Genomic DNA, 15,482 nt, shown 5'->3' on the forward strand with positions numbered 1-15,482 from the left:
TGGTGCTTCCACCCTGAACTTCATCTCCACAGAACAAATACCATCACTGCAGCTTCCTGAACTGACAGCAGCTGCTGCTGTCCCAGGTGACGAGAGTGAGGCTTGGAAGCCCTGTCCTGCCCACATCACATGAGAGGACTCAAAGACCAGCTTACCTACTCTTCAGGAAGACTCCTGCCTTACTGAGAATTCCAGGAGAAGAGGGAGAAAAAGCATCGAGCTGGAGAGAAAGGGAGCGGAGCGTACAAAAGCACAGCACTGCACAGCTACAGGCGTGCTGAGAACAGCACAGCAAGACCTTAGGACATCTGCTTGTTGCTCATGGTAGAACATTCTCCTGGCATCAGCATTCTCCTGACAGTTTGGTGGAAAAGAAGAGCCAAGGCTTCCAGACAGACTCAGGGTAGCAAGGATGGTTTTTGTTTGCCTTTCCTTTAAGTGAGGATAAACAGGAGGCATTTGTCTAGCTTGCAGGTTTCTTCCTTCTGTACCTCACCCCTCTCTTTTGTGAAGGACAGAAACCAGATGCAAGAAATGCAAATGATGCAATGCTTTTGAAAAGACAGAATCTCTCACAAGGAATACATTCAGCATATTGTGACCTTCTGCATCTGCAGCTCAACAGAGACTATGAGGAACGGGGAAACATTGTGGCATTTAATACATTATGGCCAAAATAAGCTTGTACTTCCCTCATGACTTCCAGAAGAAAGCTTCTGGGCAGAACCCTGGAAGGCAGACTGCACTTTGCAGCAGGACAAAAACCTATTCACAACACTCTGCCATCATCAATTAGCTACAGAAGGATAATGCCAGTAAGCTGTTCATTGAAAATGGAAAGGGGAAACATCATAGAATTTTTGAGACATAAACAAGAGTAATATTCAGGTCTGCCAACACATTCATGATGCTGAGTTAACTTAATTTTAGACAGCTTGGGAGGTTATCAAAAAGCACACGTTGAGAAAGTTCTTTCAAAATCACAGACCCAGACAGCAACTGTGATGACAGAATCCATTTTATGTGCAGAAGAAACCAGAACAGATATGGAGAAAGACACTGCAATATTTTATTTTTATTATTTTATTTTTTTTAATCTTCAAAGTTTTCTGCCTTGAGACAGGAATGCATGATAGATAGAAATGGCTCAAACATCTTCACATGAAACACTCTTAATCATAATTCATTCACAATTATTTTTCTAAAACATCTACAGTTACATAATCCCACCCATTTCCATCCATTATCACAGATTTAATTATTTGTTAAACAGTAGTTGCCAGCAATTGAAAGCTGTAAGGCTTTTTGCATATTAGTAGAGTCTTCTGAACTACACAAGAATATCACAACTCTAACTCTCACTTACATGGCAACCCCAGGTGACAGATGTTCCAAAGAGAAATGTGTCGCTTATGTGGAGTTCATAAAAATGACAGAGAGCTCTCTGTGCCTCGTTAGCTCTACTATCCTCTCTCCTTTACTAAGATTGTTTTCTAAACCTACAGCATATTCCTCATTTGTAACCAAGAACTTTGATGAGCTGATGAACTTTATCTTCCACTGCTGCTATTTGGCAAATTTGCAAGTCAGGCATACTAGAGCTCTCCAGTAAAACTCTTTGTACAGAGCACAGTTTAAACAGATGGGTTGCTTGGAATCCATATCTCCCTCCATCTGAAGGGAACTACTTTGAGGTTCTCTGGAACTGTTGTAAACAAGAGGATATTTTTTTTCTATATATATATGTGTGTGTATATATATATTTATATATTTTATATATAAATGTTCTAAATGTCCTTTGGGAGTCCATTTGTTTTTGTCTTTCCAAATGATGACTAAATACCTGATCTGTAGCATTTCTCCTGAGAAGATACTAGTAAGGGAATGACAGTTTTGATGCACTTTGGAATGGCACAATCACGTAAACGCTTGCACAATTAAGACTTATGAACTCATCCAAAGTTTCTAAACATGATATTCTAACTAAGAACTAAAATACCAGCACAATGCAGCAAGTTAAAAAAGAAAATTCTATGTAATCAAAATATAAACAAGTACATAGGAAATGGATATCTGCTAGTAAATCTATATCTTTTTTAAAGTAGGAAATGTATGCACTTAAGAAAAAATGTAGCTATCTGACAAGCTTCGTAAAAAAAGTACTTTCCAAATGCATAACAAATGCCAAGATATCCCGTAACTGGCCAGGTATAGCCACATGAGAGCTGCATGGCTTAGAGCAACCCGGGCAGGGGTGGGGTGGGGTGGAAATCAAATCACAAAAACAATAGATCAGCAAATCTAGGGAAAACAAAAAAATCACATCATCATCATCTAAATTACTGTATGCTTATATCACAACTGCTAAAGGAGACGGGAAAAAACAGAAAGTAAAGATTGCAGTTTAATGATTCTTAAGAATTACCTCTAAAAATTCAGAAGAAAAAAATTATCAACTTACTAATTCTAAGCACCAATTTAATAATTTAAGTTAACTGTATTTATATTTTTCATACTAGGGATGGAGCAAGTTCTGCTTGAAGGCTTAAAGTTTAACTCTGGAGCCCATCTGACTTCTGTGTTCTTGTCATGCTTCCTCTGCTGTTCACATCAAAGTCACTGTACAGATTCTCTCAAGTTTCCAACTCTCTAGGCAAGCAATTCTTTGAAGAGACAATTATGTCCTACAGTTTAAGTCAACTTTCAGGTCATGAAAAGTGAAACACCAGTATTTGGTTAGTCTGCTACTAAAGAGTCTGTGAAAATGGAATAGCCGACACCGTTCCTCGACAGGATTTGCCTTAGAACTAGCAGCACCCAGGGCAGACCAACTTTGAACACATCCAGACTCCAGGAGGAATTAGTAGTGTTAGAAAATTGCATATGTGTTAGATCAAGAAGGCATCGCCATACATGTGGCATTGTTACATTACTTTTCCTCTATTTTTCTCAAGAAAAAACAAAGGAAAACAGCCCTACAAAGAGCTTTTTGGTTGGTTTTTTCATTCTGTTTGTCTTTGCACCTGGAAAAAGCAGCACAGTGCTTCCCAGCTGGAACAGCTCAGCGTTCCCCATGAGCTCAGTTCTTCTAGAAAGCACTTTCACATAGTTAAGGTGGTCTACTTCAGCTAATTCTCAGAGCTAACCTTTTTTCCAGTATGTATTTCATGCCACTTCCTGACAGCAATTTCAGAACTGAAATCGAAATGGATCTATGGTAATGTCCACTACTAACTGCGACCAGATCTTGCTACAGACCATCAAGCCAGGCCCTTGGGATGGTTCCACACATTGAACTGAAGCTCAGACTAAAAATCTCACTGAAACTCAAAATCTGGAGTGGTCATGAATCTCAGCTACTCTTCCCTATTTGAACCCTCGCCCTTGTAATGAAAGCACGCACACCAAGGGAAAAGAACAACCGCCTGAGCTGGGAGCATTAAGACACCGGTGAGTTATCTTGCTGCTCTTCCGTGAGCGTGGACTCGCTGCGCTCCTCGCTCAGCTCGTTGGAGGGCTCCTCGTAGCTCGGCTCGGCGGGATCCAGACTGCTCCCCTCGCTGTGCTCCTCGCTGTGCTCCTCGCTGGCCTCCGCAGACTGCTCCAAGTTGCTTTCCAAGGAAGCCGGAGAGCTGCCAGTTACGCTTTCATTTTGGTTCATTTCGTTAAAAGGCTGTGGGAGGTGTGCAGGAGACTGCACAGCGTTTTCACTGGCAGGGATGGGCACTTTGGTGGCACCAATATCCAGGACAATGTCATTTGGTGGCAGAGTTACCTTCTCCACAAGTTTCCACTGAATTATACTCATGTCTTTCCCTCCAGTTGAAATCAAGTGACCGTCGCTGTGAGTGAAGCTGACATTTGTCACATGACTACTGTGAGCACTGTATTTGTGACTCGGGGCCTATTGAAAACAAGCAGAAAGATAAATCACATGTTGACTAGAAGAGATCCACGATACGGAAATTTAAAACTACTAATACTATTGCTTAGCCCTTCCAAGAGAGATCTTAGCTCACAAAAGAGTAAAGAATTATATTTATATTAGATTTTTCACCACAATACTTCCTCTCCTCTTTGCAACTTGGAACAGATTTAGATCTTTATAGAGAAAGTAATGGACCTAACACTAAGGCCAGCAGAGACAAAGCATCAGGCCTCCTCTCCAGAATTTAAGGATAACTATTGACACTTCACTGTTAGGTATATTGTTTTATATTTATATTGTTTTACACTTTCTATTTTATATGTAAAATTAATGGGGGTTCTTGGATATAAAAGGAGCATTTGCCTGCCAGGTTCCAAAAGCAATTGTGCTGGAAGCATGGAAAGCTTCAGGTAGTGTAAACAAGCACCTGGACTAGACTGATCTAGACTTACCTTTGGCTTGGAACAGGGATACTGAAAGAGATGGACCTTACAAAAATCATCAGCAACTGCTATCACTTTTCGGTTATGGGATCTGACAAGGGCGTTTATGTCTGTCCCATCTGATCCTTCAGGCCAAACTCCTAGAAAGGAGTACAGCAGATATTCAGTAATGGTGGTTTTGGAAACAAATCAACGGGTAATTCATGAACAAAAATAAAACCTATAAAGCTGTGAGAAAAGGCAAGATGAACAAAAGGTAAGACAGAAATTCTGCTAGAAAATGGAATTAAATGCATTAAATGTCATTAATATTTTGTTAGTCTAATGCTGCTTCCCCCACCTTGTTCTCCCAAATCCTGAGTTTCAGCCAGGATAATATCTTGAGCTTAAGATATGTTTCCTGTTCAAAACCTCAGTCTTGTTTAAACCTTATCTTTAGATTAAGTTTGCTGCTTAAACTGGTAACTCTTGATACTGTCATTCATGCACAGACATTTTGAAAGCAGCAGTGATGCTGAAGCATGGAACAAACCCAGGTACTGCACATTATGGTTCTACTGGTTTCTTCTCTGGTTTAATTCATTTCACTTCTTATATTTTAAATCTTAGTATTTGTGTAACTCAAAGAAGACATCTGATTGATGATACTCTGCAAAGAAACCCAGCCCATGCAAGTTTCATAGATGTAAGTGTTGTCAAGTGCTTAAGTACAATTCAGTCTGGTTTTAAATCAAAAGAATGACACAGATACGTCTAGACAAAAGAATAACAATGTTTGCTAGATGAAAAACACTGATCAAATTTGGGATAGGGGAGACTCTTAACAAAATTTTTTAAATAAAACATAAAGACCTTAGAGAGTCCCATAACAAAACGGACAATTCACATCTGGAAGGAAAGCTGAACAAAAGGTAAGCAAGGGATTTTAAGATATTAATTTATGCCAAAGGTACCATGTTTTTAAGCTCAGACTTGGGTTTCTGATTAGGTCTAGGAGTTACGAGGAGTTTTCCCCTCTCATTTTTCACCCCCGCCCTTAAAAACGCAATCGACCAAGAGGGATGTTGAGTATCAGATATGAAAATATCTTTTTCCTCCCTTACAGCCACTGACTTCAGTAAAATAAAAACCATATGCTGTCTATTGTTTTATACAGCACAAAAAGCCAGCTCAGAATTGCCTTATCTTCTTGTTTTTAAGCAAAATGGCAAATAGCATTTAACTTTAAAGCTGTTTTTTCCCATTCTTCAGTGGGTGGAGTAAGAACTTTATTTTCTCTGAAGAATAACAAAGGCAAAATTGTTGTTAAACTTGTTACAATGCCAGTAAGATGCACTGTCAGTAATTTACTACATAAAGATTTGAAGTGCTAAGGAAAGTATTCAGAAACATTTTAGTGTTCTCACATCAGTGAAATTAAAGTGAAAAAGATATACTATTTAAGAATTTTCAAGTAGTTCAACATGAATGAATTTTACCTTTCCTCATTCATTCTATATATGAAGTACTGTCATCATGTGGGAGTAATAAATGCCTGAAGTTTCAGCTACCACCTTAGGCAGACTCTGACAAAGAACTATGCAATTTCCTCTTATTTTTAATTTCCTCTTCTTTTTAATTTAAGATTAAAAGGACTAATATTCAAGATTGAAGCTTTTATTAAGCATCTTTTATGTTCACAAAGTCCTTTAGCAGCTCCAAAGGTAAGGCAACCTTTTGTCATGACAGCAGGATTTGCTTTCAACGCATCAGGCAAACAAGAAAAAAATCCAAGACATTAATATGGCTGAGTCTTGAGTTCTTAATATAACTGCAAAAATTCTTAATAACTGTAAAAATAACAAAACCCCAAAAATAATAGGACTTTATTATAAGGCACGAAAGCAGCACTTCAATTTTAATAAATTCTGCTAGACAGCAGTAAGCCTCTCAAAAGAATCTGTTCAGACAAAACTGTGGGAAATGTGCAGCAAACCAGAGAGTGACTTCAAGTGTTTGGGGTGCAGAGTGCTGACACTGCTGAGCCAATAGTAATAGCAGCTGCCAAAAGGAGGGATGCTATGCTCATCCAAACCACACTCTTCCATCCTCTTCCTTCTGCTGACAACAGCACAATGCCCGGTCCTATGGCACGATACCCACAGAGCTGAATTGTGGAACACATACCCCCCACCAAAGCCCAGATCCCACAAACTTAACCCTCTCTCTTGAATATCAGTGAGCAGCCCCTGGCTTGCCTGGATCCCTGAGCCAGCTGACCTTTGGGTCAAAGCCAGACTAGCTAATACCTGATAGGTTGGCTTAGCTGCACTGTCTGATTTAATGGGAAAATACTTCCCTTTGTCTGAGGCAAAACCGTAATTTTAAGATTCTGCAAAGGGTGTCAGACTAACAGACAGTACAAAATTAGGGCGTGATGAATCTTGGCTAGGAAGTTTAAATATATTCTGTTCTGCCCAGAATACCACTACACTATCAACTTTATCTACTTTATTCCCAAGTCCTCCAGCACACTGAAGATTTTGAGACTAGTTGAGACTAATTAAAAACTTAATTCAGAGTGGTTAAAGTTTGTATTAATCCAAAAGAGAATGCACACAGGATCAGGAAACTTACCCACTTTCTAAAAGCAAAAAGTAAAATGGGTTTTCAAAACAGTGGTTATGGGAGCTGTTCAAGCTCAGCCTGGCCCCAGTCAGTAATAGCAGCTTCTATCTAACAGCTGTTAAAAAGACAAAGCCAGTGGTCTAGATGTGAAACCAAACTCTTTCTGCACTCCCACATCTCACCTTCTCATGTCAGGAGTAAAGGACACTTCTGGGAAAGCCCAGGGATTCTGCTCTACCACCAAATGTAGTGGTAAAAGTTCAGCTGTAACAGAGTGTGCTACCTCCATGTTTCTGATAGATTTAAGTACTCTGCAAAAGACTGTAAAATGTTTCAGCTCCAAGCCTATTCCAGAAGGAATATGCAGTCCTTACAAAGTGTTTTCCTTGCCCCCATAGAAGTACATCATATTAGCATCAGTTTTGCTTTTCACTTTCTGTGGCATCTCCTGAATCTTCTGATACTCCATTTTAAAAAAGGCTTTTGTGCTGCACTATTATTTCAGTCACAGTAGCAAAGCCAGTGAAGAAATGACTGCTGTGGTCCAATTCCTTGTTAGCCTAGGCTAACATGAACAGAGCATCAGGAGGATACACCCATCCACCTTCTACTTCACCCAGACACACTGAATAAAAACACCTACAAATACACAGTCTGGTTCACAGTTCTCAGGCTAATGGAAGCCAATATTTTCATCAAACTAGCAATAAGCAACAGTACTCAGCTCCAGAAAGAGCATGCTCATGTTTATTTCTGCTACCTACCAAGCTCCAAAGAACTCAGAAATATTTATGCAGTCTATCAACTAGCCAGCTTCCTTCTCTGATCCCTTTATTTTTCCTACTCTGTCTCAAATCTTTGGTATCCAAAAAGGAAATCATGTCTGGTTATTAAGCAACAAATGCCCTCCACCCAACCAGTACGCCACACAAGTGTGCCAGTGTTAGCCCTCACACCAACTTCAATCCTTGCCCTTGAACATGCACGAGAGGGGTCAGAAGCTACAGAAAGGATTCACACTTCACTAATTTTCTTCTACCCTACATGTAAACTGGTATACAAAGTTGAACTCCTAGTAGCTGTGAAGAGAAGATTTGTAGACCTAATCCTCACCTCTAAAGGATTTGCTAATTCACTTGCTTTTGGTATTTCCATTAACATGAAGAACAGAGGCAGGTGCCTAATCTCAGTGGTGGAAGAGATGTTCAGCACCCTGCTCACACAACTTCACTGGGAGGCTGAACCTTACTTTTAAACCCCTCACAGAGGGGGTCCTCATTTATGGCCAACAAAGCTGCCTTCAGCAAAAGCAATTTGAACTGTTTTGCCACAGTCTAAAACAGTACTATTAAAACCAGATCTGTCAGCTTTTTAAATTGTGTTTGTACATTTTAAAAATAAACTACTAGGTAAAAATCTGTTTAAAGCATTTTTACTCTTTACGAACAGAGTATATTACTCACCTTTGACTACAGGTATCAAAGTGCTGTCATGATTTTAAGTTATGAACTATAACCTACACTCATACACTCTTGCTCCTGTCCCCAAACAAGGTAAGCAAAGGAGAATGCACATGTGCCATAAAACCTTTTTGCTTCAGCTCCTCCAACACTGGTAGCCAAAAATGACTGTGGGAGAGTCAATCCCCAAACTTCAAGAACTAAACAGAAATCAATTGTACATTGTCTATAGAACACTTGGTGCACTTTATCACAGACAAATATTGTGGTCAGTCACTTTGGTCTGTGATCTCAGCACCATCCCTTAATAATCATTAACAGTGTACTTCTAATGACAAACTGAAGCAAACAAACACAACAGCATAGCGTTAGTAGCTTAAAAGTAAGTTAAGCAGTGCTTACCAAACACCTGGAAGCCTAGCACACAAGTGTACGTTGTCCAATCTATATCCTTACAGTCAGAACGATTCCTGATTAGCTTACAGCCACTTGGAATGTCCCCTATAAAAAAAAAATGAATGATGAGTTATGCAATGCAAAATTTTATTTACATATGTGCTCTTTGAAGAGATGCTAATGGAGAAAAGAAATGCATCTTAAATCCAACCTGGAATTACATTGTAGGAGCGAAGACAGACCAGCACTCTTTTATCAAACTCCAGATACTTGAAGCTTTACTTGGTTTTTATGAGTCATATTTACTTCTCATTTCCTTCTTCTGATAGCATAACCTCAAAAACACTTCCCTGCAATTTAAGTACTCTGCTACTAACTCTACAAAATGCTTTAATAGAGTCTTTAATACAATAATTTCTTCTTCCTACCAGCTCCACTGATGTGCTAAAATTCAATAAATCATTCAGGAAGCTGTGCTTTTAAAACAGTGAGCAACTACTGCCAGAGAAGCCTTAGAGTACTTTTCAACTTTTAACTAGAAAAGGAAAGGTTGTCTTGCAATACACCAAGCCAGTAATAATGGGTCACGGTTCTTTCCTTCCCTACACATGAAATTATAAGCACCAACACTTCCTTTTGATAGTCTGCACTATCTAGATTTGAAACCTAAGTTTTTACAGGCAGAAAAACCATGTTAAGGTGACAGACATTTAAACTGCTGGCTATTCTTGCCTGTACAGGGAAAATACTACAATCCTCTTGGATCTAGTTAAAGCCATAGGAAGACAAGAGTAAAAAAACAATTTAAAAGCAGACTGACATGCACTACTCAGGTTGAACTTCTGGCATAACCACTATGTGTTATATTCATGTTTTCACATATTAAAAAAAGACAAACACAAAAACATTATTACCACTAACTCATTAAACTCATTACTGCTTTTCTTAGTTTCCACCACCACCAGCCAAGACAAAGTTTCAAACAAGAAACCCCAGAAGAGAACTGTGGCACAGGCCCACTGATTTTATTCCCCCAAAATAACTGGTATTGTTGACACTAATTAGACAACTGTATATATTATTTTCAATCTACAGAACTTTTGGCCAACATCAACCCGTAGAGCCACTTGTTCTGTAAATTCTATGCTGTTAAACTGATTTATGACCTTGTAAAGAAGTAAGCTATATTTGGCATTGCCATTAGGTAATACACAGCTCTGAATAACATCAAGATATCAGGTTACACAAGTTCAAATCAGTCCCTTTGTCAGTAAGCATTTTGTACAGTCGTGATCAAACACACTTTTCTAAATACTCTGACAGCTAATACATATTTCTGTTTCCAGTGTACTTAATTTCATACTTACAGTATAGTATTTCATAGTCTCCTGAGTTTGACATTATATACTTGTTGTCCGGGGACCAGTCAAGGTGTGTAATATAGCTGGAATGTCCCTGAAGAAGAATACAGTAACACCAGTGTGAAACACTTGATTTTAAAGTGAAGCAGAAGTTGCCCCCACAGATGGGACAGCTAACAGCAAAAAAAAATCACCTTCCCACCAACTCCAGGTCTGCTGCAGTTCACTTGTGCTCCTTTAAAGGCTCCTTACTCACAGTGCCACACTGGCTAACAGCTAAACAAAGGCAGGCTGGGCATCGTGCCTCTGCCACACTCCCTTGTAAATCCCAGCCCTCCTGGACTACAGAATGATTTACTCCTAGAAGGCATGATGCTAAACTACGGATGGACTCCACTTTATACTGGAATTAGGAACATAAGACATTGCTGCTAATTGAGAAAAGCAAGTAACTTGCACAGGATCAGTTTTAGATCCTAACAAAGAAGTGACAGATAGGACTTTCTCTATCCATTTAAAACAACTTCCATTAAATGCACACTCAGGCAAATAACCCTTGCTCATCCTAAAACCTTAGGATACCTTGGTTAACAACCACCATGCAGAAGTACAAGATCAGGGACTGGTGTTACAAGAATACACTTCAAAGCTTGGTGAAAGTTTCTGCTGTGCTTTTTACACTGCAACATGTTAGCACCGGCTTTGAAAGGTGTCTGTCCTATAGGAACTGGGTCATCTATATTAAGAATTAAAACCCTTTGGTCTAGTTGTTTAGTTATCACCATCAAGAGCACACTGAGGGTTAAACACCCCGCTTTGGTTTTGAGGAAGATGATAAATGCAGCTGGACAGAGTATTTTTTCTGTGCCCAGAAGTTTTTTGAAGGAAGTAAGAGTAATAATAATAGTAATAATCAAGCTATGAAAGGCTCCAGAGAAGCCACAAATTGATAAAAGGTAGACATCATGTGTAGGGAATTAAAAAAAGTAATGTCCATGTCACTCTTCCACCCTTCTGTTTCTTCTCACTGCTCCTTTTCCCCTTGCAAGACCATCCATTTTCTCCCCTTCAGTCATTCTGCCAGGCAAACAATTGCCACTTTCTTGACTGACAGGTGTCAATCCATGGCCTTCCCTCAGTGGGCATTATGAACAAGGTGTCCTTCAACCCTCACAGGGTCTCTTGGCCCAGCCTGCAGTAGCCACGCCAGGGCCATGCAGAAGCTCTGCCCTGGCTGCTGTGCCACCCACCATGCCAACTTCTTCCTCAGAGAACTCTAAGAGATCCTGATTGCTTCCAGAATTACATGGAGAAATATACCCCTGTCCCATCTCCCCAGGCCCAGATACTCTGTGAGAGACTGCAAAAACATTTAGGAGAAAAACTGCCCTTTATGATTTGTTTACTTATGAGGTAGCCTCTGCCTCAAGCAGAGGAATTGTGTATTGACATAACTGGTTTGCAGTCAAGGGTGACACACGTGATACTGACATGCAAACCTGGTATTAAAAAAAAGAAGTGCACAATTGGCTAGGATTTTCCTCTCCCCCCCTTATTTTCCAAGCCTTCCAATTTGAAATCGAACTCCAACATGGAAAAGAATTGGTCAGTCATTTATTAAATCCTGCCAGACATTTGGCAGCTGTTAAAATTCCTGGGGGCGGCAGTGGGGGGAAGGAACAAAGCAATTGCCCAGGGGGCTCCAGGCTGCAAAATCCCTTCAGGCAAGTGATCACCATATGATGAACTGGAACACAACATTGTTATCATATTTTCAGTAGGAGGATCCCGTTTTCTATTAAAATCTTTCTTTGGCAGCTGCCCACCAATAAGGCAACATTTTAGTCTCTCCTTTTCTGTACCTTTATATACAATGAATACAATTATTCATATTATCACCAGCTAAGAAAACTATCTGACTAAATGGAAACTCTTTCCTCCATTGGCAGTGTTTATCTGTTTCAGGCTTCAGTGCTGCGAAGTTCAAAATGCCTACAGCCTCTAGAACAGGCACACTGATCATTTCAGGTTAAATCCAGCGTACCAAGTACTTCAGAGTGGCTGTCTGTGTGGCTTTCACCCCACAGCCCTCTGAGTAAATGCACAACACTTACTCCTCCTTTGCTAAAGATATCTCTGATGCAAGGCAAACGGAGAGAGCACCAGCTACCGGGAACTGCTGACGTGCTGCAAGTTCAGCCCCAGCCCATACCTTCACACTGCTGACTGCATAGCTGGAGCCCTCAAAAAACAGCTGCACTAGTCAAAATGGTTGTTTTGGCTCATCTAAAGTTCTGATCATAGCCAACACTATCCCTCACTGTGGAAGCAGGCCCACAGGTCACAGATTTGCCTCTCTAGCAGCAGCAGAATGCCTGGTTGTGACTGAGAGGGGATTTAAACCTAACAGGGGGCATACAGCCCTTATGCACCAGCTAATGCTGGTTCAGTAGATAAAATCCTTCTGAAAGAATTCAAATAATGTATTCAAGCTGGAAGAAGCAACCAGAAGTTGACTACCAGGAGGACTGAGTCATACTATCTGGAGGTCACCCGTGAGGCTACTGAATGACAGAATGCCAGAAGGATGCAGTGCCAGGAGAGCGCTTCGGGTCCCGAGCATGCCTGGTTGTCTCCCTGCTTAGCATCAAGCTGGTATGGACCCGCCAGATGCTGGCAGGGAGCACAGGGGAGGCTCAGGGCAAGCAAAATGGGATCACCAGCCTCGCAGTGAGCTCCAGGCAGCTCCACGTGGCTGCCTTCTGCACTGGCTGGGAGGGGCAGGGAGCTCAGCTCTGACACTAATCATGCTGCTGCTTCTGTATTCTACATGCAGTCACTCACACTGAAATGAGAACGATAACAGAAATCTGCTCTGAAGCCTGGACACTTCTGCCTGGGTATAACAATGCTCAGTTCTCCCACACCAGTTTTTACAAACCCCTTTCCTGCCAAGGCAACGGGATAGAGGGACATACAGATGTTGGTTTAAATTGCAATATGCTCTGTCCACATGCATAATAATGATCTTATACGTCTTCAAAAAACTCACAGAGACCTTGAAATACATAGCAAGCTAAATATTATGTATGTTAGGATTAGCTATCTCCAAGTGATTTTATATTCTGTGGTTAAAAAAATAAGTGATGAGGTGAAATGCTGTACTGAGGTGCAGACATCCACTGCCATCCCCACCAGCCCTACTGGGGCCCTGGTCTGAGCTCCCTGTGGGCTCTGCCTTTTCCCCACTGCGTGAGCTCAGGCAGGGATAGGGCAAACCCAGTGCTGCTGCCTGCCCTGGCAGCCCTGTGCCCCCCACAACAGCTGCACACAGGCTGCTCCAACCCCAGTGCTCTAGCAACATGTGTCACACTTCAAAGGTGAACCTATTCTTACGATATAATTTGCAAATCCCATTAAGTTTCACTTTTTCGTTATGTACATATTTCTACTAACCTAAAGAGACGGCTGAACTTAAGGCCAGAATGTTAGATAACTAAACACCTATGGAAAAAAACAGTACGTCTTTTTAGCACTCAGACAACCTCATCCAAGTGTAACAATAACAACAAACTCCATTACCTGTGCTACACTTCGATCTATTTACCCTGGGCCATATCCCTCAAGTTCAAATTTTGTAGTAAGAATTACAACTGAAATCAGTGTATATTTGCAGCCTCCAAGACTACACATTCTAATGGAATTACACCACCCTAATATTATGTTGGTTCAAAAAGTACTTTACCAATAGGAGGAAAATATCCCCAAACAAATGTAGTATTTTCCTTGAACAAGTTGCAGCATATAGGTACAAGGCATTTCTCCAACTTACTGCTAATTTCCCATTTCAGAGAAAAAAGGCAATAGTCTGATAAATTAGTTATATCTGATGCAAAAGCAATCACTGCACACTAAGAGCTGCAGCACCCATCAGAGACTGAAGTTTAAAATCAATCAAATTCTGAAAAAACCCCTATAAAACATATAACCAAAAGGGAAAAACATCAATCTGGAGAGAGTTTTCACTGCTTAACATCTAAATGTATGTGTAACAGCAAAATGCATGTACATGATGCAATGATCATGTAAATGATTATACATGCTCCAAAACTTACAGTGCATTTTCCATATCTGCTATACTTTCTTCCATTTTCTGTTACTACGTAGAGGTAAATAAAGTTGTCGTGGGATCCAACTGCAAGTAAGGTGCCATCTACAACACAGAATATTTGATATAAATAAATAGAATATTTGCCTTGTGAAGTTTAATTATTTAAGGTTTATTGCTAAGACAACAGTCTCAGTTAAACTACTCCTTATGAATTGTACTGAAGGATTCATAGCTGTTTACACTACGTTGCTTTTCAGCTGTATCTGTTTACTTTGTGGGTATGTGTTTTGGACAAGTTCTTTCACTTCTGCTGTTTTCTAGAATAAGTGTTCAGTGGACAGGATATAAACCCTCAGACTGCATGGGATTTCTGAAAGCTGTTGACAAGAGGCAGACTTGAGTTTTATGCATCATAAAAATGCAGAAGAGTATTTACGGATAGCTTAACTTTGGAGGTGTGGACTGCATATAAATCAGCACTAGATGCCTAAAGATGTGGAACATTCAAACATTATAAGCATTTTTCTATTCTACTTTGTCTCCTTTTAAAAAATGTATGTGGACAAGAGCTGCCATAAATTACAATCAAACACCTCTAGTGTCAATGAACATCAGTGATATAAAATAAATTGCTGTGCTTGGCACATGTGGCAGCAGCAGAGGAACATTTTGCTCACTGACACGGCATGTGAGCCAAAAGCAAACAAGAAAAAGATTTACAAGGGTGTTCTTCCATCCTGTTTTAACAGAGAGGAGTCAGCCTCTGCTGATTTGTCATGTCACATCTAAAGAGGAGACTCAACAGTGGTTTGGACTCCATGTAATCCCAGAGCAAACACTTGACAAACAGCTCTGATTTTCAGACAGACACGAACTTAGTTTTATGGGTTTGCATTATTAAATTTGAAAATTAACTGAGAAGGATATTAAAATTTCACTGAAATATTAAGCTTTTTACAGACCTTTCTGCTAACCTATCAACCATTTAGTTGAGAACTTTTTTTTGGGGGGGAGCAAAGCTAACATTTATAATAACAGCAGAGTTTAACATGAAGAAAAGGCTGAGAAAGGTGATGGTGATGCTTGCAGTTACAAAATTCCAGGATTTAGCCCACACAAACAAATCTGCAAGCAAATCCTCAGTTACATATTAAGCATCTGAAATCATTTTTTCAA

The 15,482-nt window shown here is 40.1% G+C and overlaps 1 protein-coding gene across 7 annotated transcripts in view; it reads right to left on the reverse strand.

Annotated features, from left to right (window-relative positions):
• Positions 1-1,047: 1,047 nt before the first annotated feature.
• The window catches only part of EML4 (EMAP like 4), a 149,285-nt gene continuing 134,850 nt past the window's right edge, over positions 1,048-15,482 (reverse strand). For 5 of the 7 annotated variants that reach the window (XM_032102873.1, XM_032102874.1, XM_032102871.1 and 2 more), the window contains 5 exons: positions 14,311-14,408; positions 10,202-10,289; positions 8,841-8,939; positions 4,381-4,511; positions 3,440-3,904 (listed from right to left, as the gene is read on the reverse strand). In XM_032102873.1, coding sequence (XP_031958764.1) covers positions 3,440-3,904; positions 4,381-4,511; positions 8,841-8,939; positions 10,202-10,289; positions 14,311-14,408 — 881 coding nt within the window. Of the gene's footprint in view, positions 3,905-4,380; positions 4,512-8,840; positions 8,940-10,201; positions 10,290-14,310; positions 14,409-15,482 lie in introns of all 7 variants that reach the window. The other 2 variants (XM_032102869.1, XM_032102867.1) reach the window with 1 other exon arrangement.

This window comes from Corvus moneduloides, chromosome 3, assembly GCF_009650955.1.
Source record: "Corvus moneduloides isolate bCorMon1 chromosome 3, bCorMon1.pri, whole genome shotgun sequence".
NCBI classification, from domain to species: Eukaryota; Metazoa; Chordata; class Aves; order Passeriformes; family Corvidae; genus Corvus; species Corvus moneduloides.